This window comes from Phytophthora sojae, assembly GCF_000149755.1.
Source record: "Phytophthora sojae unplaced genomic scaffold PHYSOscaffold_3, whole genome shotgun sequence".
NCBI classification, from domain to species: domain Eukaryota; phylum Oomycota; class Peronosporomycetes; order Peronosporales; family Peronosporaceae; genus Phytophthora; species Phytophthora sojae.
Window position 1 is genome coordinate 4,854,236 of NW_009258117.1, and position 21,876 is coordinate 4,876,111.

At 51.4% G+C, this 21,876-nt stretch overlaps 8 protein-coding genes across 8 annotated transcripts; 3 read left to right on the forward strand and 5 right to left on the reverse strand.

Annotated features, from left to right (window-relative positions):
* Nucleotides 1-444: 444 nt before the first annotated feature.
* Nucleotides 445-2,732, forward strand: PHYSODRAFT_328874 (hypothetical protein; the record flags this gene model as incomplete). The annotated part of the gene is made up of 5 exons (XM_009525222.1): nt 445-978; nt 1,105-1,592; nt 1,677-1,729; nt 1,829-2,301; nt 2,355-2,732. 5 exons carry the CDS (start codon nt 445-447, stop codon nt 2,730-2,732), a joined length of 1,926 nt encoding a protein of 641 aa, XP_009523517.1.
* A 1,421-nt stretch (nt 2,733-4,153) lies between these two features.
* PHYSODRAFT_328875 (hypothetical protein) lies at nt 4,154-4,510 on the forward strand (the record flags this gene model as incomplete). Its single annotated transcript, XM_009525223.1, has 1 exon — nt 4,154-4,510. One exon carries the CDS (start codon nt 4,154-4,156, stop codon nt 4,508-4,510), a length of 357 nt encoding a protein of 118 aa, XP_009523518.1.
* A 7,378-nt stretch (nt 4,511-11,888) lies between these two features.
* Nucleotides 11,889-12,356, reverse strand: PHYSODRAFT_417957 (hypothetical protein; the record flags this gene model as incomplete). The annotated part of the gene is made up of 1 exon (XM_009525224.1): nt 11,889-12,356. A coding segment is annotated over one exon (468 nt), but the record flags the coding sequence as incomplete, so codon positions are not given.
* A 99-nt stretch (nt 12,357-12,455) lies between these two features.
* PHYSODRAFT_492560 (hypothetical protein) lies at nt 12,456-13,208 on the reverse strand (the record flags this gene model as incomplete). The annotated part of the gene is made up of 1 exon (XM_009525225.1): nt 12,456-13,208. One exon carries the CDS (start codon nt 13,206-13,208, stop codon nt 12,456-12,458), a length of 753 nt encoding a protein of 250 aa, XP_009523520.1.
* A 1,178-nt stretch (nt 13,209-14,386) lies between these two features.
* Avh1b-13 (avirulence protein 1b) lies at nt 14,387-14,665 on the forward strand (the record flags this gene model as incomplete). The annotated part of the gene is made up of 1 exon (XM_009525226.1): nt 14,387-14,665. One exon carries the CDS (start codon nt 14,387-14,389, stop codon nt 14,663-14,665), a length of 279 nt encoding a protein of 92 aa, XP_009523521.1.
* A 3,284-nt stretch (nt 14,666-17,949) lies between these two features.
* Nucleotides 17,950-18,355, reverse strand: PHYSODRAFT_492039 (hypothetical protein; the record flags this gene model as incomplete). Its single annotated transcript, XM_009525227.1, is given in 2 exon segments — nt 17,950-18,251; nt 18,271-18,355. Coding segments are annotated over 2 exon segments (387 nt in total), but the record flags the coding sequence as incomplete, so codon positions are not given.
* A 276-nt stretch (nt 18,356-18,631) lies between these two features.
* Nucleotides 18,632-20,233, reverse strand: PHYSODRAFT_259595 (hypothetical protein; the record flags this gene model as incomplete). The annotated part of the gene is made up of 1 exon (XM_009525228.1): nt 18,632-20,233. The coding sequence occupies one exon, from the start codon at nt 20,231-20,233 to the stop codon at nt 18,632-18,634; it is 1,602 nt and encodes a 533-aa protein (XP_009523523.1).
* A 558-nt stretch (nt 20,234-20,791) lies between these two features.
* On the reverse strand, nt 20,792-21,730 carry PHYSODRAFT_259630 (hypothetical protein; the record flags this gene model as incomplete). The annotated part of the gene is made up of 1 exon (XM_009525229.1): nt 20,792-21,730. The coding sequence occupies one exon, from the start codon at nt 21,728-21,730 to the stop codon at nt 20,792-20,794; it is 939 nt and encodes a 312-aa protein (XP_009523524.1).
* Between the last annotated feature and the right edge of the window lie 146 nt (nt 21,731-21,876).

Below are 21,876 nucleotides of genomic sequence, written 5' to 3' on the forward strand. Positions count from 1 at the left end.
GAGTTATCGAGATACAGACAACGACTTACAAAGCCGGCATGCTTAATGCCATCCTCCTATATAAAAAACAACGATAAATTCCCTCCCGTCAAATCTGTAAAACTGTCATAAAACACACGGTGTGTTGCATAAAGTACACAAGAAAGCATATAAAGTACACAAAACCAGATGGTATACAAAGATGAAGTCATTTGATTGAATCTGATTGGCTGGTTTGCTCATGTTAAGCTTTGGATGACTTCGTCTGCCGGCTTTTTGTGTCTGCCGGCTTTGTAAGTCGTTGTCTGTACTGTAATCGCGTTTAAAGTTAGGCCATCGATTTTCGTACTTATATGAAGTTTCGAGAAAACGGCCGATTTGTGTTTTGAAAATCAAACTGTCACTAAACTGAGCTTGCTCACTCAAGAACCTGAGACCACAAGAAGATACCAGTGTCCTGCCACGATGTCCTCTCACGAACCCTCACCCACGCTGCCAACCTCCACCGAGTCTTCTGCTCCGGAGACACGCTCCACACCTTCCCCCACGCCAGCCCCCAGTGCCCCTACGAACGGTGCGGCGCTGTCAAGTCCGGATAGCTGTCCGTCGCAAGAAGTCGACGTCCAACTCGCGCAGAACACCCCTGGCGCTGACGCCGTGCTCAATGACGCTAGCTCTGGCGAGGAGGAGAGCGAGGAGCCAGACAGCGAAGAGCCCGACGACAGTGACGACGAGGACTGGAGTGATGACGACGGCTCCGCTGGTGAGGAAGATGTGACCGGAGAGAGGGCAGAGAGCGAGGCAGATGAGGAGGAAGAGGACATCAGTATCAATTTGCTTGACGTTGATGTCCAGCAGTGCGTGACGTACCTGATTCGAGACGACGTGTGCGAGCGGCGCTGCTTGCAAGGCAAAGCGGGCGAGTTGGAGTGGTTGACGTGCTCGCTGGGGCAAATGCCCAAGCCGGAGAAGACGACTTGCATCCTGACGCCTTTTGGCGTGCTGATGCAGACAGACACAGCCGAGAGACGTCGTGGCAATGGTGAACGCTAGAAGTTTCACTACTACTTACCATTCGTTGGGCGCGTGTGCCGTCCTTCGTTTGCCCGATGCCTCGGCGTGCAGCCGCTTACCATTCAGCGCTACAAAAGGCGCGTGCGTGACGGCAACATTGCTGCCAAGGTGCACGGCAATCGGCTCAACAAGAATGCTTCGAAGATCGATCTAGTTTGGTTGGTCAAGTGGTTCAAGGAGTTTTCTGCTGAAGTCGGCGAGGTGGTGCCCGTGAGTGTGCGCATGCAGAAAACCAAGGACGGTATGGTGAAGAAGTACTACAGTCGTGAAGACTACACGCTGCTACCTGCTACGTTTACCTGGGAGGCTCTGTACGACGAGATGCACAAGTTTGTGAGTCTCGGTTTGCGTGTTTGTGAGCCTGCACGCTCCACTTTCCGCAAGTTGCTGTCCGTCCACTGCCCCAACATCAAGATCCGTTCCGCTCAGTCCAATGTGTGTGACTTGTGCACCATTTACCAGTCGAGGATGCGTCGCAGGGCTTCTGCTGAACAAGTGGAGGAGCTGGGCCAACACACGGAGTCTGCACGTCGAATGAGGTACGAGGACATAGATATCAAATTGATCTACCAAGAACTTTTCACTTGACCATTGGAAACATTTTGATCTGTTGTTATCTATAGACGCGAGTACAAGAAGGACAAAGCTGCCGTCCAGGCAAGCGATGGAAGCTGCGGTGACGTTGCAGTGATTGTTATAGATTTTTCGCAGAATTTAACGATTCCTTCGGTCACCACCACTCCGTCTCAGTGATATTTCTGTTCGCTGCTTGCAGTGAACGTCTTCGGAATTTTTTACGAAAACGAGGGAGTGCAGACGAACTACGTCTACGACGAATTTGTGAGTGGAAAAGGAAGCAACCAGATCAACTCAATGCTTCAGCACTTCATTCGCACCGTGCTGCTCCCTGCCGACAAGAAGCATCTCATTGTGTACGCCGACAATTGCTCAGGCCAGAACAAGAACAATCATGTTATCAAGTTTTTTCTTACTCAAGTTCAGATGGGTGTCTTTGACCGCATCGACTACAAGTTCTTCGTGAAGGGCCATACCAAGAACTCTTGCGATCGTGGATTTGGCCACATTCGCCGCCACGTTGGCCGCGCAGACTGCTGGACGATGGACCACATCGTATCCGCTGTCGATGAGGCAGCCACTTCGAGCATCTCAGTGCACATCTCGCGTGGGAACGAGTTCTTCAAGAGCTACAAGCCGCTCGTGACGGAACTTTACAAGAAGCTAGTGGGGGTACAGCAGTACCAGATCTTTCGTATGGAGGCGGCCAACCCGGGGTAGTGCAGTGCAATAAGGGACCAGACGACGAGCCCGTGGAGCAGGATCTACGGCGCAAGGTTGACGGGGTATTGACAGAGAGCACTAAGGTGGAGCGGAAGCTCATCCACTTCCTGGAGGACCTGATCCCTCCGTCGCTAAATGCGGAGAAGATGACCGAGCTCTACAGCAAGATCCGCCCGTACGTCCCTGATGAGTTTCAGGATGATCCTATCTACGCTGCGCCAAGCCAAGACCAGCAGGACGACGCTAAATCAGCAAAACAAGCTCACAGAGAGCATCGGGCAGCAATGACAAAGGCCGCGAAGGAGAACAGCGACCGCCGAGGAAGAAACAAAGGCAACACGAGTGCAGCGACGAAAAAGAGAAAGACAAACAGCGAGTAAGCTGCTGCAGTCTAAGGGGATCAAAATGATACTTCCATCCATTTGTCAAACAAACTGTTACTTATCGACATATGCGTGTCACTAACTCGGGGTAATAACTTTAAGACGCGATTTGAGCACGTTCTGCTCGGAAATGGACGAATCCGAGAGTACCATTCGAACCGCCGGCCCATTCTTCCTTTACTTCACCCAAAACAATTCCATTTTTGCTCTGGGAAGGGAGATAATTTTTCTGAAGGCCTATAACTTCGTCGGTTTCAACTCCTGGGAGGCGTGGGTGGGCTCAAATGAAAGAGGAGACGCCCCTCTTTCGATTGGTGTGCCTAAATCGCGATTCGTACTTAGGTTCATTAATATTCTTTTGTTTGACGTTTTCTCACATATTGTACGTGAAAAGCTATCAATATCTATAATAATAAATTCGAGATCCTTGAGTGTGTCACGCTTTTTAGACCATTTGATTGGCTGATGTTTATATCACATATCAGTACAAAATTTCGAGCTGCTAGCCCTCCAAAAGATACTCAACTGTGTGACAACTGCAAGACAGTTGTATTATTTAGTCGAACTGCTAAGATCGAGTACGCGCCGCACCCGTACGTGCGGATGTCACGTGCGTGCTTCGACGACCTTGGCATAGTGACGGAGGGGTTCACTGTCTCGACCAGCTGCCTTCACAGAAGTTTAATCCATGTGCTGAACAACGCCGTGGCTGGCAAGCTGGCGCTCCAGCTCATCAAGTAGCTGCCGCATGTTTCGGATCGGTGCAGATACATTCAATTGCACCGACACACTAGCAATACGCGTGTCAGGCCTGTAGGAGTTCCATTAGGTGCAGTTGATCGCCTGCACGATGCAGTGCATCTGGCCAGTTTCAACCAGATACGGCATCACCCGTCGTGGTATTTGTTAAAACGTACGTACTCCCGTACGAACACGAATGGAGGTATCCGCAACCATAATGATAGTCACCGCGTACGTACGGGAGTACGAACAGTAGTGAGTACATACCGTACGTACAGTAGCACAATTACAAGCATAATCTTACTGTGTGTACAGTCGTACGGGGCTTCGGCCGAAGGGATAGAAAGAGGTCGCGAGGCGAAAACCAACACCGTGGCGAACAACAAAGGTAAGCAAAATGTGTTTTATCAAAATAGAAGGTGCCACGTCAATATTCCTGTACCGTTAATGACGATAGGTAATAAGACGAAAAACTCGCTCGCGGCTGAAGCTGTACAAATGATAACGTAACGTGGTACAAATGCAAAAATGATAACGATTTTCTCATCGAATAAAAATTTAGCGTGAATCTTTTTCTGAAAGGTGCCATAAACATGTAAATTCACTACCAGCTACATTGTTGACTGCGATTGCAGCTTGGTCTCAACCATGTTTCCATTTCCATTTCTGCTTTGAACATGGCAGTCCAGCTCCGCTCCGGGAAGACCTGCATGACTCCGACCGTCGCCCAGGAGGTTCACCGCGCTCAGCAGCGCACTAAAAAAATAGCGGCCAAGGGCACCCACGACTCCGCCATAATTGTAGAGACTGCCCACGGCTACACGGCGCACATTCAGGCGCTTCAACAGCAGCAGAGCGACCTCGCGTCGGAGTTGCAAGCTGCGGAGGACGCCTACGCGGATCTGAGCAAGAACTACGAGCAGCTGAATGCGATGTACGACGAGCTACGCGAAATGTACGACGAACTCAAGCTTCATGCCGACCGTCTCGAGCAAGAAGTTGCGGCGGCATTTGAGGGCTATTTTTGTAATTAGATGTTCTATAACCTAATATCTAATAAAACAAGTTGGCTGACTTTAGTGATCTTCACCCTGCGGACGCGACAACAAACCGATTGATTGAGGCAGAGCTATCGTACGATCAAGCGGAAATGGAAGCTTTACGGGACCAAGCCGATCGCTTGAATGACGATCAAAGAAACGTGTATGACAAGGTGATCAGCGCTGTTCAGCTCGAAAATGGCGACGAGAAGCTTTTTTCTGGATGGCCCCGGTGGTACGGGGAAGTCCTTCTTGCTTCAGACGATCCTAGCGACTACACGGTTGAAAGGCAAAATTGCTTTGGCAGCTGCCTCACGCGGAATTGCAGCCACACAGCGAATGGGCGGCAGGACGGCACACTATACATTCCAACTAGGCTTGGACCTCACATCTACGTCCACCTGTAACGTCACAGTCAGCTCCGGTTGAGCCGACCTACTACGGCAAACATCTCTCACTGTATGGGATGAAGCTCCACTGATGATTAAGTACGGTTTTCAGGCCGTTGATATCACCCTACGGGATTTCATGAAGAACGACAAACCTTTTGGGGGTAAGGTTATGCTGTTGACCGGTGATTTCCGTCAAATTCTTCCTGTAATGCCGCATGGAGCATCGTCAACAGCTGCATTAAGCGGTCCTCATTGTGGACAAACTTTTCAATTCTTCATCTCAAGACCAACATGAGAGTTCAAGGTATGACGAATGAAACGACAGCGATGGAGACACAAACGTTTGCTGATTTTCTACTGCGTGGTGGAGAAGGCCGGAATCAAGGTTGTATCGAGGGAGGACGCGACTACACGCGAATACAACAAGACATGGTACTGGCGGCTCCAGCTGACGTGGAAAGGCAAAGGCCCTAATTGACCATGTTTATGGTGGTATGGAGGAGCGTTACCTCGAAAATGACTACTTTGCGGGCAGAGCTATTCTGACGCCGCTAAATGCCGATGTATTGAAGATAAATGACGCAGCAATCGAAGCACTCCCAGGGACAATCAAGGAGTACGTATCTATTGACACGGTCGAAGATACGCAAGGGTCCGATACGTCCGTGTTTCCCGAGGAGTTTTTAAATTCTCTAAGTATATCGGGGATGCCGCCACATATTCTGCGCCTCAAGGTTGGTGCGCCAATCATTTTATTTCGAAACATTAACGGCGAGGCCGGCCTGCGCAATGGAACACGTCTTCAAGTTTGCCACATGCACGACCACTACATCGAAGCTAAAGGGCTGACAGGAATCCTCACAGGCAAAGTTGTCGTCATCCCTCGCATCCCATTGATTTCTCACAACTCCGGTCTGCCATTTGAGCTTCGTCGGCGCCAGTTTCCAGTTCAACTCGCGTTTGCCATGACTATTAACAAGGCTCAAGGGCAAACACTACGGGAGCTTGGTATATACTTACCACAACCAGTATTTGCACATGATCAGCTGTACGTGGCACTTTCTCGAGCGACATGTAGGCGTCATGTTAAGATTGCGGTCGACTACAACGCGCACCGAGAGGAGGATGGATATTGCATCCTAAACATTGTGTACAAAGGTATAGTTGATTAGGTAGCTAGTAAAAACGCTAATCGGAATTGTGACTACTCAGAGCGCTGCGCCGTTTACGGCGCAGCCAGCTCGCTTGTTTTACCAAGAAGTGCGGAGACATTAGCGGGTAACACCCCATCCACATCTTTACTTTGTATACTTAAGTCGGCATCCTAACAATACTTAGTATTAGATATAAGTATATACTGAATTTAATATTTTACGAGAGCTATGCGTAGGCTGGGATAGCTAACGAACTTAGTGCGGGCATCTCCACCGCGGCCACGCCGTCACTATCGCTATAGCCAAGGCAACAATTCAACAAAAAACAAAGTCGGCCGTTGCATGAAGAAGCTCTGAAATCTACTACTTACAGTATCTGCGGTGTGTAAATTTGCGTTTCCATTACAAATTAATGCATTCTTTCCTGTCGTAGTTATAGTTATAGTTGCAGTTGTAGTCGACGGACGAGACTGCACGTGCAGCTCGCTTATTCGTAGTCGCGAGTGTGACTGCTTGTACAGCTCGTTGCTCAAGTGGTAGTTGGAGGTGACGGACGAGAACGGGTTCGTAGCCGTCGGAAGTATGCGGAACTCCGCTGCTCAAGTCGTAGGCGTAGTAGGCTTAGGCGGAGGACACCGAGACTGTAAGCGTTGAAAGAGGCCAGAGTAGCGCGTGCAGCCCAGAGCGCAAGTCGTAGTTGTAGTAGACGTTCGAGAACGAGTTGGTAGCCGTCGAAAAGCGAACGGATCTGCAGGTACAGCCCGCTGCTTAAATCGTAGTTGTACAAGTCGAGCGAGACCGACCTTGCAGGCGTCAAAGCGACGGATCGGATCGTACAGCAAATCGGTGGTGTCGACGGGCGAGATTGCGCGTGCAGCTCGCGCCGGATCCGTAGTCCGTGAGCGGGACTGCACTTACAGCCCGCTGGTCAAATTGTAGTCGGAGGAGACTAAAGACAGTGAGCTTGTAGCCGCCGAAGCGAACGGCGCTGCACGCCGGTGCTGCCGTATCAGCACGAACTGACTGAAGCGGCTACCGGTAGCCACTACGACTACGGAGGCGATCTGTAAGTTTGCATTCAACGCCTACAACATCAGCAGCGGACTGTACGTGCAACCCCGCTCGGCTTCGACACTCACGACTACGAAGCCAGCGACTACAACATCAACGGCGTCCTGCAGGGGCAGCTCCGTTCGCTATCAACGGCTTCAAATCGATTTTGCTCGACTTCCACGACTACGACTTGATCAGCGAGTGGTACATGCAGTTCCGCTCGTCTTCGATAACTACGACTAGCCTACGTCAGCAGCCGCCTGTATGGGCCACTCTGTTCGCTGCAGCGACAAAAACCTCGGTCTCGATCGACCTCCTCGATTATGACTGTAACAGTGGGCTTTGCATGGTTCCGTCCGCTTTCGAGGAATACGACTACGGAGCCGGCGCGAGCTTTCCATCTGTCTAATACGATTAACTTCGACATCAACGGCGGGTTGTACGCGCCGCTCCGCCGTTTTCAACAACTATATCTTGGTCATGAGCAGCGGGCTGTGCGTGCCGCCGACGAATTCGTATCATCCGGCAACTGCGACAACGACCCCGAAATGTTCTTTATCACTCCCGTGCTTGTCTCGGATTTCAGATGGATGGGCCGATATTCGGTTAACTTCAGATACCGGGGCCAGTTTTTCGGCTTCAGTATTACGGGCTTCAGCTACCGAGGTGCCGCCTAATTAATCTGTGTTGGGCTGGCCACAGTACTCCCTTTGGGGTCTGTCGTAATTCCCGGGTTCCAAGCAACACAACACACAACGATGCGGGGGCCAACCCGCACGGAAGTAGGGCTTTGTGTATTGCTAGGAAGAATCGAAAGTGAAGGGGGTGAGGCACTGGGTCTGATGGTAACCAGCCCGTGGCCTCACCAGTCTCCAAACGAGAGAAGCAGCTTCTAGAAGCTTCTAGAAGGCAGCTACTGCTCGAAGAAGTGGACATACAGAATAAACTTGCACTTGAGCCTACTAAATCCTCCAGTAGCTCGACTGGACACTTCAGTCCAGCGAGCCACGCAACCGCTCGACCTGTTTACGCCGTAAGACACCTCAGCGTCGAGAGTAATCATTCGAAGAGATCATCCATTGTCATCAATCGGTGCTGCTGACGCACTTGGGCGATCGTAGCTTGGGTTATGCTGCGGTGACACCAAGCTGGACCTGGAATTCACTACACTGCCCCCGAAGCTTGTGTCACCGCTCATATCGTCTCGATCACCGACAGCGACAGCATTTCTCCGCAAGAAAGCTAGTCGTGCTGGCCACGGCCCTTACGAGAGCGATTTGAACGGCGAGAACGTCGTTGACCGCCACTTGGAGGATGTCCAGCCTCTGCGACTCTTGTCTTCGGACGCTTGCGTTTTTTGCTCGTAGCAAGAGGCCTCGCTCCAGCTCGATCGCCATTATCAGATTGTGGAGCGCTACGATCAGCACCTCCATCACGTTTTCGCCGCTTGTTCCCGGATAGTCGGCGCCTTGGCTGTCCTGCGTTGCCTGGTAGCACACGCGACTCACCGGTCGACGTAGCGCCGGGAACGACAGGTTGCCCGTCGGCGCTCTGCCTTGTGTTCCCCTTCATCTTTTACCAATGCTCCGCGAGCGCCTGGTCCTCAGCATGCAGTACTAATAATTGTTCACCAAAACACGAATCTCCTTAGCCAAATCACTCAGTGGCTCGTAGGAGTCTTCTATGGCCTGGAAACCTTTCCACCCGACCAAAATCTCGTAGTCCTCGATGTTTTCGTTCCAGCGGTGGCCTTTGAGTTTATCCACCGCGAGCACAATGCTTTGCGATGCCACGTGCTCCAGCAACTCCTCGGAAACGTTCAGGCTGTCGTCCGCATAAAACTTGAGCCTGGAGGGATGCACGTCTAGCTCTTCACCTGTGATAAGATGTTGTACGCCGAACGAATGCTTATCAGCTCGCATCACCTTTCAAGGGCCAACCCACGTCACCTGCAATTTGTTGCGGTGCTTTTCGTCGACTCCGGAACGCAGCACGTAGTCTCTGGGCGCGAAATTCACCATATTTTCGCCTCGTTCTCGCCGTTTGTTGAGGAGACGTTGCTTTTCCTTTTTGTCGGCGACGGCGCTGTGCATGTTCTGGATACTCGCGCGAAGTGTGTCCAGGAACGCATCAATTTCATCATTTGCAGGAATTTCTTGCAGGTCATTCTTGTCAGGTAGATAAAACTCCTTCAATGGAGTCGGGCACTCAAGACCCGTGAACAGCTCTACTGGAGCGCGATTCCCGAGCGAAGGCACAGCAGTATGGTTGAGATTTGACTGGATCATCGGCACCAGGTACATCCAGTCCTTGAAGCTCACCTTGTACTCGAGTATCATCGCACGAATGACTTGAAGAATGTCGCGATTGATTCGTTCAATTGAACCGTTCACCCACGGACTGTACGCAGGTGTGAACGACTGCTGGGAGCGGAGGCGGCGACAGAGCTCGGCGACTACCTCACACTTGAAGTGTGATCCTTGGTCGGATATCCAGTCAGGTGGAACTCCAAACCGCGAGTGCCAATCCAGCAACGCGTCCACCACGACGTGACTCTCAGGTGTATCCGCGACTATCAGCTCACAGTAATGGGTTGTGTGGTCTTTCAGGACCAAAAGGTACTTGCTCGCACCATAACTCGGCCGCAGGCATAGGAAATCAAAATGTAACACGGCGTTCCGTGTACTGCAGTCAATCTTCTCACCCCATGGCCTCGGGATTATCTTGCCTCCGTGAGAGTGTAGACACAACGAACATCCACTCCAAAAGTTGCCACCGTCTTCGTCAGACGATCAATTGCAAACAGTCGATTCAGGTGGACTGTCATTGCTTGTTGTCCCTGATGACCTTGGGCTCCGCAGTGCGCCACGACGCACAGTCGCTGGATCAAATCCGTAGCTTCACGCGGCACCCAGATGCGGTGCCCAAGCGTTATGACGCTATTCTCACCGCGCTCAGCCTTTGGCGGAGGTGAAAACTTCGCTTGGATCTCGCGCAGCTCCTCCAGCGTAGGCCAAATGAAGCCGTCGTCATCGAGAGGCCTTAGGAATGGCGACGCGTGTCGCTCGGCCCCTTGTTGTCGTCGTATTGCTTTTATCCGTTTGACGGAAACAGCGGGCACATGGTTCCCAGCCCAACGGGAAATCATGTCTGCCCACACATTAGCTGGTCCAGGCACATGCTCTACGACGTATCAAAAGTTCATCAGCTTCATCGCCCATCTTAGAAGCTTGCCCTTGATATGCTTTTTCACGCTTTCGTGTGGGGCGAAGACGTGAATCAGGTTCCTATGATCGCAGTACATCCTGAAGGGTTTTGGGTGGAGAAGCAAGTAGTCCAGCTTCTCGCACGCAATGACTATTGGTAGTGCTTCCTTCTCGATAATTGACCAGTTCAGTTGGCTGCCCGTGAACGTCTCGCTCATGCAGTGGATCAAGCGGTGTTGCCGTTCCGTGGCAGGCTTGGAAGAGTCAAACTCCGCAACTTGGGTCACGATCAACGACCAACCGACGTCCGATGCGTCTGAAAACAGACACGTGGTCGCGTTGTCATCAGGGAAGTCGAGCGTGGCGGACGTTGCAAGCAGCTCCTTCACGTGATCATACACCCGGCGCTCTTCTTCAGTCAAATCGATCTCAATACCTGCGGCAGCACGTCTTGTTCGTTTAGTGTCGGCAAGTACTGCATCCAATCGGCGCTGCAGGGGTGCGACTTGGCGCGCGAAATCGACGATACTCTCGCGCATCCAATTGATGGCGCAAACAAACTGCTGCAGCTCCGCAGCAGTACGCGGGTACGGGAGTGCTCGCAGAGTATCAATGCGCTCGGTATCATGCCGCACACCTTGGTGATCAATTACGCGACCACACCACTTCACCTTGGTCTGGTACAAACTGCATTTCTTAGCACTCAGCTTGAGGCCAAACTGGTTGAGCAGTGAGAACAGCTCCGCCAGCTTAATCAAGTAGGACTCGATGTCCGCAGCGTACAATAGCAGGTCGTCAATCCAGATCAGAAGGTGCTCGTAGAGTAAGGTTGATAAACACTCCTCCATTGTCTTCTGGAAGTGAATGGCAGCGTCACTGCTTCCTTGCGGCACTCGACGCGGCGTGAAAACCTTCATGTCAGTCATATAGGAGAAAAACTCTTGGCAGAGCTCTGCAAACGGCAACTGCCAGAAACCCTTTAGGAAATCAAAAAGGCCAAAGTGCTTCATTCCTCGGGCGTTTTCCAGAACTAACGAAAGAATAGGCATCACTGACGCCATGACGCCCGTGAGCGAGTTGACTGCTCCGTAGTCGGTAGTCTGGCGGAGGTCCATGAGGTCGGCCGATTTCTTGACTGGCAAAACGGGGCTTGACCAGCGGCTCTTGGGGTTAGTCCTAGAGCCACAAGACGATCGTTAAATTCTTGCAGGAACTTCCGGATGTGCGGCGGGTACTTGCGGGGCTTACACTTAGCTGGACGAGCCCCGCTCTGCAGACGCACTTCAAGGGGCGGCACGTTTGCCAGTGGGTCAGCACGCAACTCGAGGCGCCACACATCGTACGCGTGCACGATCGTGCGCAGCTGCTCCACATGCTCCAGCGGAAATCCGTTCTCCACGGCGCGGTCAATCAATCGTTCCACTGCAGCAAAAATGTCATCATCATCACTTGGCGGGGACCCATCGGCGCCAACAGGCATTTCATCTGCCTCCAAATTGATCGGATCTCCACTTAGTTCATCTTCATCACGCGAGGCCAGCTGCTCCAGCTGGTGATCAACATCAATGCCGAGCGATAGTAGGAGGTCATTTCCAACGATAAACTCACCATCGTCGACATCCACCACCAACACGTCGATCATGCCCATAGGTTCAACAGGGCCGACTGCTGTGTGGATCATTACGTGCAGCTTGCGGGCCGTCACCACCGTGGAGCCAAACGTCTGGTTCTCCACGGGGACAGCAAGTTCTTCGACTGTGATATTTGGATCGTGAGCACGCAATTGCTCCCAGTGGGACCGCCCAATGACTGTAAAGTCCGACCCACCGTCAGGGCAGTACGGTACTTCCAGCACACCGTTGAGCATCACCGTGTGGCCCCCACTTGGCAGCAATTCTCCGAGGCGCTTTAACTTCGCCTTCTTGTTCTTGCGCAGTGTCATGATCAGCTCGACCTTCCCCTCTTCCATCGCCACCGTGCACTCGCGGACCCAATGCATTGCCTTGCACTTCGGGCACGGGCCTGGCGGCGGCTCTTTGGTCGTCGATGGCTTAGCAGGACCGGACGGTTTTTGGCTATTGTCGGAGTGTGCGGGCCTCCAATTAGATCTCGCTTCAGCACTAACAGCCACAGTTTACTTTGCGGGCGGTTTGTTGTTCCAGTCTTTCTTCGGCTTGGCTGGCTGGGTTTTCTCCGACTTGGCTTGGTCTCGTTCCGCGGGTTCTCGCTTCTGCTGCTTGAGGCGGATGAACTGCCGCTCGTGCTCGTTCGCCTTCTCGACGACCTGCTTGAACAGCAGCTTCGGGTCCGTGGCAGCTGGGACGTGCGTGAAGCGGATGCACTGCTTCACCTCGTTCTTCAGCGCCTCTGGCTTGAGCTGCGACACGAGTCGCTTGCACGTCTCGCATACGCCGTTGACGTGGCTGAAGCACGCCGTCAGCCCGTTCTCTTTGGTGATCTTGTTGAACAGGATAAAGTAGTCCAGCACTCGGGCGGTCACGTCGCTCTCGCGCATGTTCATGCGCAGCTCGCGCTTGAACAGCTCCTTGATATCCGGCAGCGCGTCGTTCTTGACACTGTCGACAATGCGCTCAATCTCTGCCAGGAGAATGGTGTCGGTTACAGCGGCGGGGGTCGTGTCCAGCTGGAGCTCGCAGAAAACCTCCAGTAGATCCTCGTCGAATGCCTGCTTGATTGACTCGGCGACGATGTCGTAGTCTTCGCCCGAGATACGGCAGCGGGAGCACAGCTTGGTCTCGTAGTAGCGCCGATCGCGCTGCCACTTCACCAACGCCTCGTGGGAGATCGACGTGATCTTCGGCGGCAGGATAGGGACGAAGAGTGGCACAGAACCGGTCAGCCCGTCGCTTTCCGTCGAGCGCGTCATCTTCAGCTGCTGGCCGTCCGGATGCTCAGGGACTTGGGTCTCTGCCCTTGAAGAGGGGGTTGTAGTAGGCTTTCGACGTCACTGAGCGGCGCAGTCTATCTGTGGCGGGCTGCGCTCGGGCAGTGGTGTCCTACTAAAGAATTCTTTGTAGTATTTCCCGGGTTCCAAGCAACACAACACACAACGATGCGGGGGCCAACCCGCACGGAAGTAGGGCTTTGTGTATTGCTAGAAAGAATCGAAAGTGAAGGGGGTGAGGCACTGGGTCTGATGTTAACCAGCCCGTGGCCTCACCAGTCTCCAAACGAGAGAAGCAGCTTCTAGAAGCTTCTAGAAGGCAGCTGCTGCTCGAAGAAGTGGACATACAGAATAAACTTGCACTTGAGCCTACTAAATCCTCCAGTAGCTCGACTGGACACTTCAGTCCAGCGAGCCACGCAACCGCTCGACCTGTTTACGCCGTAAGACACCTCAGCGTCGAGAGTAATCATTCGAAGAGATCATCCATTGTCATCAATCGGTGCTGCTGACGCACTTGGGCGATCGTAGCTTGGGTTATGCTGCGGTGACACCAAGCTGGACCGGGAATTCACTACAGGGTCACTGCTATCCCAGAAATATATTAAAATATATTTGCATATATTATATATATGCAAAAGATATTATTAATATCTTCAAATCCCTAGATCTTGCGATGGTCGATCTCCGTAAAAAGACTGAGCCAGTAGTTTACGGAAAGGTTTGCACGAAACATCCAACCGCCTTAGGGTATGTACACTACAAGTTCGAACTACAAACTCACAAAATTGAGTGTTGCTCTTACTACTACGTAGTATCTAACCTGTGGCTTCGTCGGCACCTTTTAAAGTGCCGACGAAGCTTATTAACATTAAAATGTTAATCGCGAAATTTCCCCCCCTTGAACCGAGTGTGTCGAAACTGACCGCTAAGATGCGGAATCATTGTGAATTGTCTATTGTCAACCAGGCGATATGTCCCTACCGAATGCATGTACGCGATCGTGTAGACGTTTCTGGTTGTCGATTACGGAATAGCTGGGTGTTGGGCAACGCCAGATATATGGTACGGTACTCACACCCACTCATTGTCCCCAGTGTGCCATTCTTCATTTCTCCTCCCAGCCAGCAGTTCTCCCTAGACGTCAAAGAAGATTCAACATGCGATTCTCCACCACGCTACTCGTCGTAGCCGCAGCTGGACTCTTCGCCACTGGTCATGCGGCCTCGGACCTGAGCCAGACCAAGATTTTCCAGGCACAGGGCGTGAGTCAGTTTGCTGGTGGAGTCAAGAGCGTTGTCACTGGTGGAAGGCTTCTGCGAGCTGCCTATGGCGAAGACGAGGAAGAGAGAGGCGCCTGGACGGCTTTACTGGCGCGTTTTCCGGGTACGACTGCAAATCTGGCACGGAAGGCTGAGAAGCAAACGAAAAAAGATTAAGCTTTATGCCGACGATTTTGCAGCCTTCCTAGCAAAGGATAAGGACCCGTATGACGTCACTGTGGCGTACATGGCGAAGGGTTTCTCGGACAACCGGGCATTCAAAATGGGACTCCGTTACGAGACCTACATGAAAAACCCGTCGCTCTATCATCAAAAGAGCGGGGTTGTCCTTACTTTCGAGTACATTTCAAGGATTTTCGAGTAACGAGTAATGTACTCGGACTTTCGAGTACATAAACTTCATTTGAACGCGAGCACTGCATCAACTTGCTACTACTGACTCCTCTCCAAAGGCGTTGCTTGTTGGGATGTCATTCAGGAACGTAAATAACGTGCTACAAGCCGACAAGAAGATTTTTTTCTTTTGTTTTCTGCTAGATAACGCTTAAATTCTCTATTTGCTTGCTCGCATCCGCACAAGTGATTCGATGCGCTACTTCCCCAGATGCATTCATAGCGTGCCTTATTTTGGTCTCGTTCAGGGTGGCATGGCTTTCTGTGGCGTCTTTCCTAAGTCACAAATAAGACTTGTGCGAAATTACTCGGAAGTCAGTGAAGTGTACTCGCAATTAAGTAGCACCCAAAAGAGCGGCTCTGAGCGAGCGAAGTGTTTTAAGATTGAGTCCAGCGTTGTGTTACCCTACACTTATTAGAATCATTGCAATCAAACAAAAGGCTTCCCCGATCCTTGACTTCATTCTTACTTGAATTTGATTTTTTTAGCAATCGCTCCAAGGCGGAAATGCGTTCTTCCTCGACAAGTATCTGTGATACTTATTACGCTATCTTTTATACTTGTGGTAGCTGTGATACTTGTGGGAAACAAAAAAAGCTACGATACAAAGTCGTGCCTCCGGCCCGAAGAGCCTCTAAAATGTAAGCGTTTCATTATATTCGAGCCGAATCGATAGACGCTCTTCAATGCAATGTTGGCACCACATATAAGTACTGATAATTCTGTTGTCTCAGGGTTCGCTTAACGCCTGTATAATTTTAGGTTACTTTTTAAAGTAACAGATTATTTACTGGAAGGTCACTTCAAATTATGCTGGTTTCATAAAAAATTAAATCCGCAAATGACCCAAGCCACCCCATGCTTTGATGGTGCCCTCAGAAGCATCTAAAAACATTCCCTGGCACGTTTTCACGCTCTGGTTGCTGCTAGTTTAGGCATCATTAGCATTCTTATCCTCCAACCCCTGAGACTACCCCTTAGCTGTCCATTTTCGATACTCAAGCTCAGTTGTTTGAATGCGCTATTTTTAGAATCGACCCGATCGCAGCATTTTTAGTCAAGTGGTTGCACTTCATAGCATGCTCTGCTTTTATTAATGCTCTTCCTCCCAGGTGCAATTGCGTACCATTTAGAGCACACCCAGCGCTATCCGACGAAGTATTTATCCCAATGTAAAAGGACCTAACGGATTTAAAGACTTTTGATCTAGCATACCAAAAGGCGGCTTTTCGTGACCTTCCAGTAAATAATCTGTACTTTTTAGAAAAGGTAAAGATGGTGTGTGAGGTCTTACCCAGAAGCTTTTTCAAGTGAGCGTTGAGAAAAAAATTGGTCGTCTAGACCAGCAATCATATTTTTTTTTGAATGGCACAGGATCACTAATGCCTTCAGCGAGCTCGACTTCGCTCGCTATCATCTAGTACAACGCCGTGCAGGCTGCGTTTAGCTATGCCACGGCACACAAAAGATCCTCGCTCAATGGCGGTCTAAACTGTTGTACACTCAGACTAAACTGTTCAGTTGATGCCTCTTCTTGGCCAAACGATGCAGCAAAGTTGTTAGCATCGCTCATGCACCTCCCTAGCACCGGTCCATCCGTTTTTTTAAAGCCTAAAGTTCGAATTCGCTGTTCGAAGAACTGTCGTTAGGCGGCCCAGGCGTGTGGATCGTCACGACATTCTCGCGACTTTCGCGCGACATCCCCACTTCAACTGGCACCTTCATTGCGAAAGCAATGCGTTGCCGTGTCAGCGAGCCTCTGCATATAGTGCTCGTGCTCAAGATGCCCGGATTCCGAGCACAACATTCCCTTATCATTGCCAGCGACGTCTCGAGCCCAAGGCAGCGAACATTGGTTGTGCCTTTAGGTGGCAGTGACGAATTGTTTGTTTTATTAATTTAATTTTCACAGTGATGTATGTTTTGAAGTGCGTTCGGGAAAATGCTGCGGCTGCTTCGCAGCCGCAGGAGATGCCGGCGGATCGTAAAGAAGTACTTCCTAACTCAAACAGTAAAACATACTTCGAAGCACACGTAATTTAAAATCCTCTTATCTCAGCCTTTGCTGGGGCCTACAGTAGTGACGTGTCAAGCAGTCTCAGTTGCTGTTTGTTTGAGTGTGTCCGTGTTGTCGAATCGGTATCCTATCGCTCCTGAGAACTGCGAACCCCCCGGACCACCAGTCAGGGTACCCCGAATCTTTATCTTCACATCTATCGATTTCGTCAATCTTGGTGTCGAACCGAAAAAAAATGCTTGTTGTTGGTAACTACTTGAATTATTATTTTTACCTGAAAAGTACATGAAGCGACAACCTTCGCTGCGAAGAGGAAGAAAATATAATGAATGTGTTGGTTAACCAAAAGTTGATGGCTTGTTACTATTTAATGACACTGGCAATGACAAATCGACGAACGACATGATGAAAGCGGCTACCATTCACATTGGCACGATTAATTCTACTCGAACCGGATGCTCACCAAGCAGCTACATCGACATCAGATCCGCACGGGCTCGTTTTGCAGGTGGTAGGAGTTCCTTCGACGCATTACCGCCGCCACTCGCCGTTCTCTTTTCGGAAAGGCACCAACAACAAATATCGGAGTCATAAATTGTTGCCTTCAACCATTTGCGCATGCGACGTGTCGTCTCTCGGATAGCAACGCGAATTTTTTATCTTCAAGGCCTCCTCCTCAATGTTCGTGTGTACCAACCACCACCACACAAAGCGTTCATTGCCGTTCTTCATTGTGTCGAGTACCAACTGCGCGCGATCGCTTTCCTGGAGCCACCGTGTTATTTCCACATGACAGGGTGATAACAAAATTTTCTTGGCAACAGACAGCTCCAACGGGACCCCCTTCTCGATCAGCCGGCGTATTATTGGTATACGCATAGCGTACGTTCCGTCGACGTACGTGCTCTCGGCTGCCATCAGAAGCATTTTCGACAAATCCATCGTGTAACCGTGCTCTGACAACCAGTAGGCCACGGTTAGATATCCATTCCTAATTGCCAGCTCAGGCTCGCAGATTTCGTATCCATTTCAGTGAAACCACTTGACCAAATTCAAGTCCCCTACACTGACGGCTGGGCGGATGGGAGCAGTAGAGCACAGCTTGAGGCCGAACTTCATTAGCCAGTCCAGGATATTAAGCTCATCCCATGCAAGTGCGATATACATGGAATTCGTTGAGCGTGCTCCTAGTTTGTTCTCTAGACACCACCGCACAACCCCGAGATGTCCATTTCGAGCTGCACCACCTACAGTAAACTGCACACGAGCTAGCAGCCCTTTCGAATGCAACCAGTGAAGCATTTCGAGGTGCCCACCTGCCGCCGCTTCAGCTACATTGCTCGGAAACACTACCATTCGAATGCTGTTGCGTTTCGACCTCATGGATCCACTTCGCTACGTCAAGGTGGCCACGCGAAAGCGCTCGGTTCATCGCTCCGAAGCACCCTCTTTACAAGCCGCACTCAGCACGTTTGGATCTAATTCCGAAAAATGTGAAGTCGCCAATACGCCGTTCGACATGAGCTAGAGCGCCTCCTAGGCGATGTCGACACACAAGTAGAACGACTGAGCTGGCAAGAACCATGCTTACGGGATTCGTCCGAATAAGGAATGAACCATTCTGTCGGCTTGGAAACTTGGACATCTTTGCGAACTTGTGGATCTTAACCACTTAAGCTTACCTTTTATCTCAGGAAGTTTTTCATCTAAGTTAAATGAATGCTAGTGTGCTGATGAAACCAAGTGCCATGACCAGCTTTACAATGGCCAAGGACTGAAGGGAGGTCGCGGCACTTGTAGCTATGGGCGTGTTGTCCGTTGGGGTGTAGACCAGCGATCCGTTGGAAGTCGCGTACCCTGCCACGTACTTGACCGTCGACGTGCATGAATCGTTGTTCAACGCCAGGTCCGGGATCTGCTGAGTCTGCTCCCCAGTCGTGCAGTCCGTGTCATTGTAGTAAATCAACGTGGCGGACCCGTCCGAGTTGAGGTAGGCCTTCGCGCTCGCCGCCTTCTCGAGACTGACGATCTGGCACGCGCCGTCCGCCAGGTGCGCGAAGACCCAGTCGATGACCTCGCAGTTGGTGTTTTCCACGTAGCCCACGAACATCAAGTAGCCATTGTTGCCGAACGTCAGGCCAGCGTAGGCAACCGGGTCAGTCGTGCAGTGCATTTGCATCGAGGCGGTCAAGTTGTTAGCCGTGTTGCAGACGTCCGACTCGGTGCACGAATCCGACGGTACACTGACGAGTGCCGTCGTGAGCGAAGAGCACTCGGTGTCTCTGTGGTAGTCTTGGGTGACGAACATTTTCGCTTGCGTTGCACTCGATAGGTACTTGGTATCACTGGCGCACACGTCGGTATTGATACTCGAAGTCGGGATGGTTTTGAATTCTTCACCTTGCGTGCACCCCGCATCCGTGTAAAGCTTCAAAGTTGCAGACCCATCCGAGTTGAGAAGAGCTCTGGCGCTAAGTGTGCTTCCGTCCTTGACGACCTGGCATTGACCATCAGCCAGGTATCCTTTGGCTGACGTCACAGTCTCGCAGTCGGTGTCGGCGTCGTAGTTGACTACCAGGAGGTAGCTGCTCGACCCGTAAGCCGTCTTCATGAACGCGGTCGAGTTGGTCGTGCATTGAGTGGTCGAGTACGCGTTGAGGTCGTTGTCAGTGGCGCACGTAACCACTGAACACGTTTCATTGGGAGAGCTGACGAAAGTTTTGGGCGTTGCTGAGCAGCTCTCGTCTTGGTAGAATCCTTGCACGGCGAACGTGAGCGGTGGGGTGACGCTCGAGTAGAACTTGTTGCCGTTCACGCAGACATCGTTGTTGACGCTCTCGCCGGCGACGCTGTACGATTGAATGGAAGCTTTGCACGAGTCGTCCGTGTACAGCGACAATGAACCGGACCCGTCCAAGTTCACGGACGCGATCGCGCTTTGGATCTTGCCGAGGGAGAGCAGTTGGCACGCCCCCGTGGCTTGAACGGTGATGGCGGACGCTATGGTAGCGCACTGGATCTCCTCGTCCTCATCGTCTTCGTCGTACGCGACAACCATCAGGTAGCTGTGACTTCCGAAGGTCGACTTGGAGTCGGCAGCCAGATCCGTGGCGCAACCAGTGTCAGAACTTGTTACACCGTCCGCTGAGGGGGTACAGCTTTCAACGTCGGTGCAGGAATCTACAAGAGTGTAGAATATCCCCGCAGGCTTCGAAGTGCAATCGGTAGTCGAGTACAAACGTTGGGCTGAGTAGCCCGCCCTCACGACCCCTGCGTTCAATGTCAGAATAACGAGAGCAGGAATGATTTTCATCTTGTTGTCGAGATGCGAATCTTGAAATGATGTCCAGACGAGAATGGAATGCTTTTTCATCTTGCCAAGCAGCTATTACCAGAGCCCGCGCTCCTACCAAAATACCTTCGACAAGTCTAGCACGAGCTCATTGAGCTTTATGGGACTCTTATGCGCTCTTATGCTGCTCAGGTCAAACTGAATGCGTTGAGTGAGAATCGCTACGTCTCAGGACGGAGCTGATGGAGTGGTAAGAGTGATCTGACTCGGTATGAAGGCACGATCTGACCGCGATCACCGTTATCGGCAAAAAAAAATGTCTTGGTCCGCAACTTCTTTAGATATGGTGCGTTGGTCGTCGAAATGACAAAGCTGCGGGGGCTTTACATTACGAGGTTTCCATAATCTCCGACTAAAACAGCTAGCTAGGACTGTGTCAAGTATTCAACGCAAGGTCTAGGCGCACGTAAAAAACTTGCGCCGTGGTCGAGACAATGGACGGTTCTTGAAAAGTACCTCTTCGAATGTTTTATTAAATTGGCAATGATCGCGGTTTATGAGCGAAAGCCTAAACGGTATCTATCCAAGCTTTCCTACTTCTCCGTACTGGTCGTTGCAGCGCACAAACATGCCGCCGTTCGAAAACACGCTCGAAGCCACCGCCGCTCCACAGCCCGCGTACCCGCCGGAATTTCCGTCGATACCCACGTAGCAGCCGACGTACTTGAACTGAACTTTGACCGCTGCATCCGTTGTGAGAATGCTCTCCGAGCAAACTGCGGGGGTCGTTCCGCTGTGACCGTCAAGTTCAAACTCGAGCTGGCGACACACACAGCCCGCAGGAGGGGTGTAGGTCCGCGTGCCTTCAGGAGGCGAGCAGACTTTCCCCGGACAGCCCAGCGCACACTGCGTGATGGTGCTGTCCGCCACCTTCTGGATTCGAGTGACCCCTTTCTTGAATTTGTTCACTCTGGCGAGAGTGACGCCCTTAGCAGCAGGAGTGACCACCGAGAGTACGTCAAGCCCCGCGTTAATGCACGACTGGAAGGTGCTCATCTGCTTGCACGTGGGCTGCTTCTTGGCCAGACCCGTGTAGCAGTTCATGACGTCGTGGATGGCGTCGTTGATGCTCTCCTCGGCAAAGTCGATTATCGTGCTGATGGGATCGTTGGCGAAGTCCTTCACAGCCTTCTCCATGTTGCTCACGATGTCGTCCAGCTTGATGGGGCTGATGACGTCCACGGCGCACTCGAGCAGGCCGATCGGATCCAGACACACGCGTTCTCCCTTGCACCACATTTTCTTCCCAAACAGGCAGCCAAGACCGAAGAGTTCCTCCGTGCCGTTGCTCGTGGCTGCAGGAACATCCTGCGTGTCGAAGTCGGGGACGTACACTTGGCGGTAGTCTGGAATCTCTTCATACTGGAGCTCCGGACTGTCTTCAAGCGATGCCGCCGTCGAGATGAACGCAACAGCGAGCAACGCTCCCACGCAAGGAATTCTGTGGAGCACCTTCATATGTATTTTACTTGGAGCTTGTGCGTTTGGGCTTTCTGAATGCAAAGTGTGAAAGGTGTTTTGGATGAACACAGCGAAAAATGGGATGAGACCGATATCTATAGGACAGACAGGAAACAATAATTATCCACGTTACAAGCCCCCCA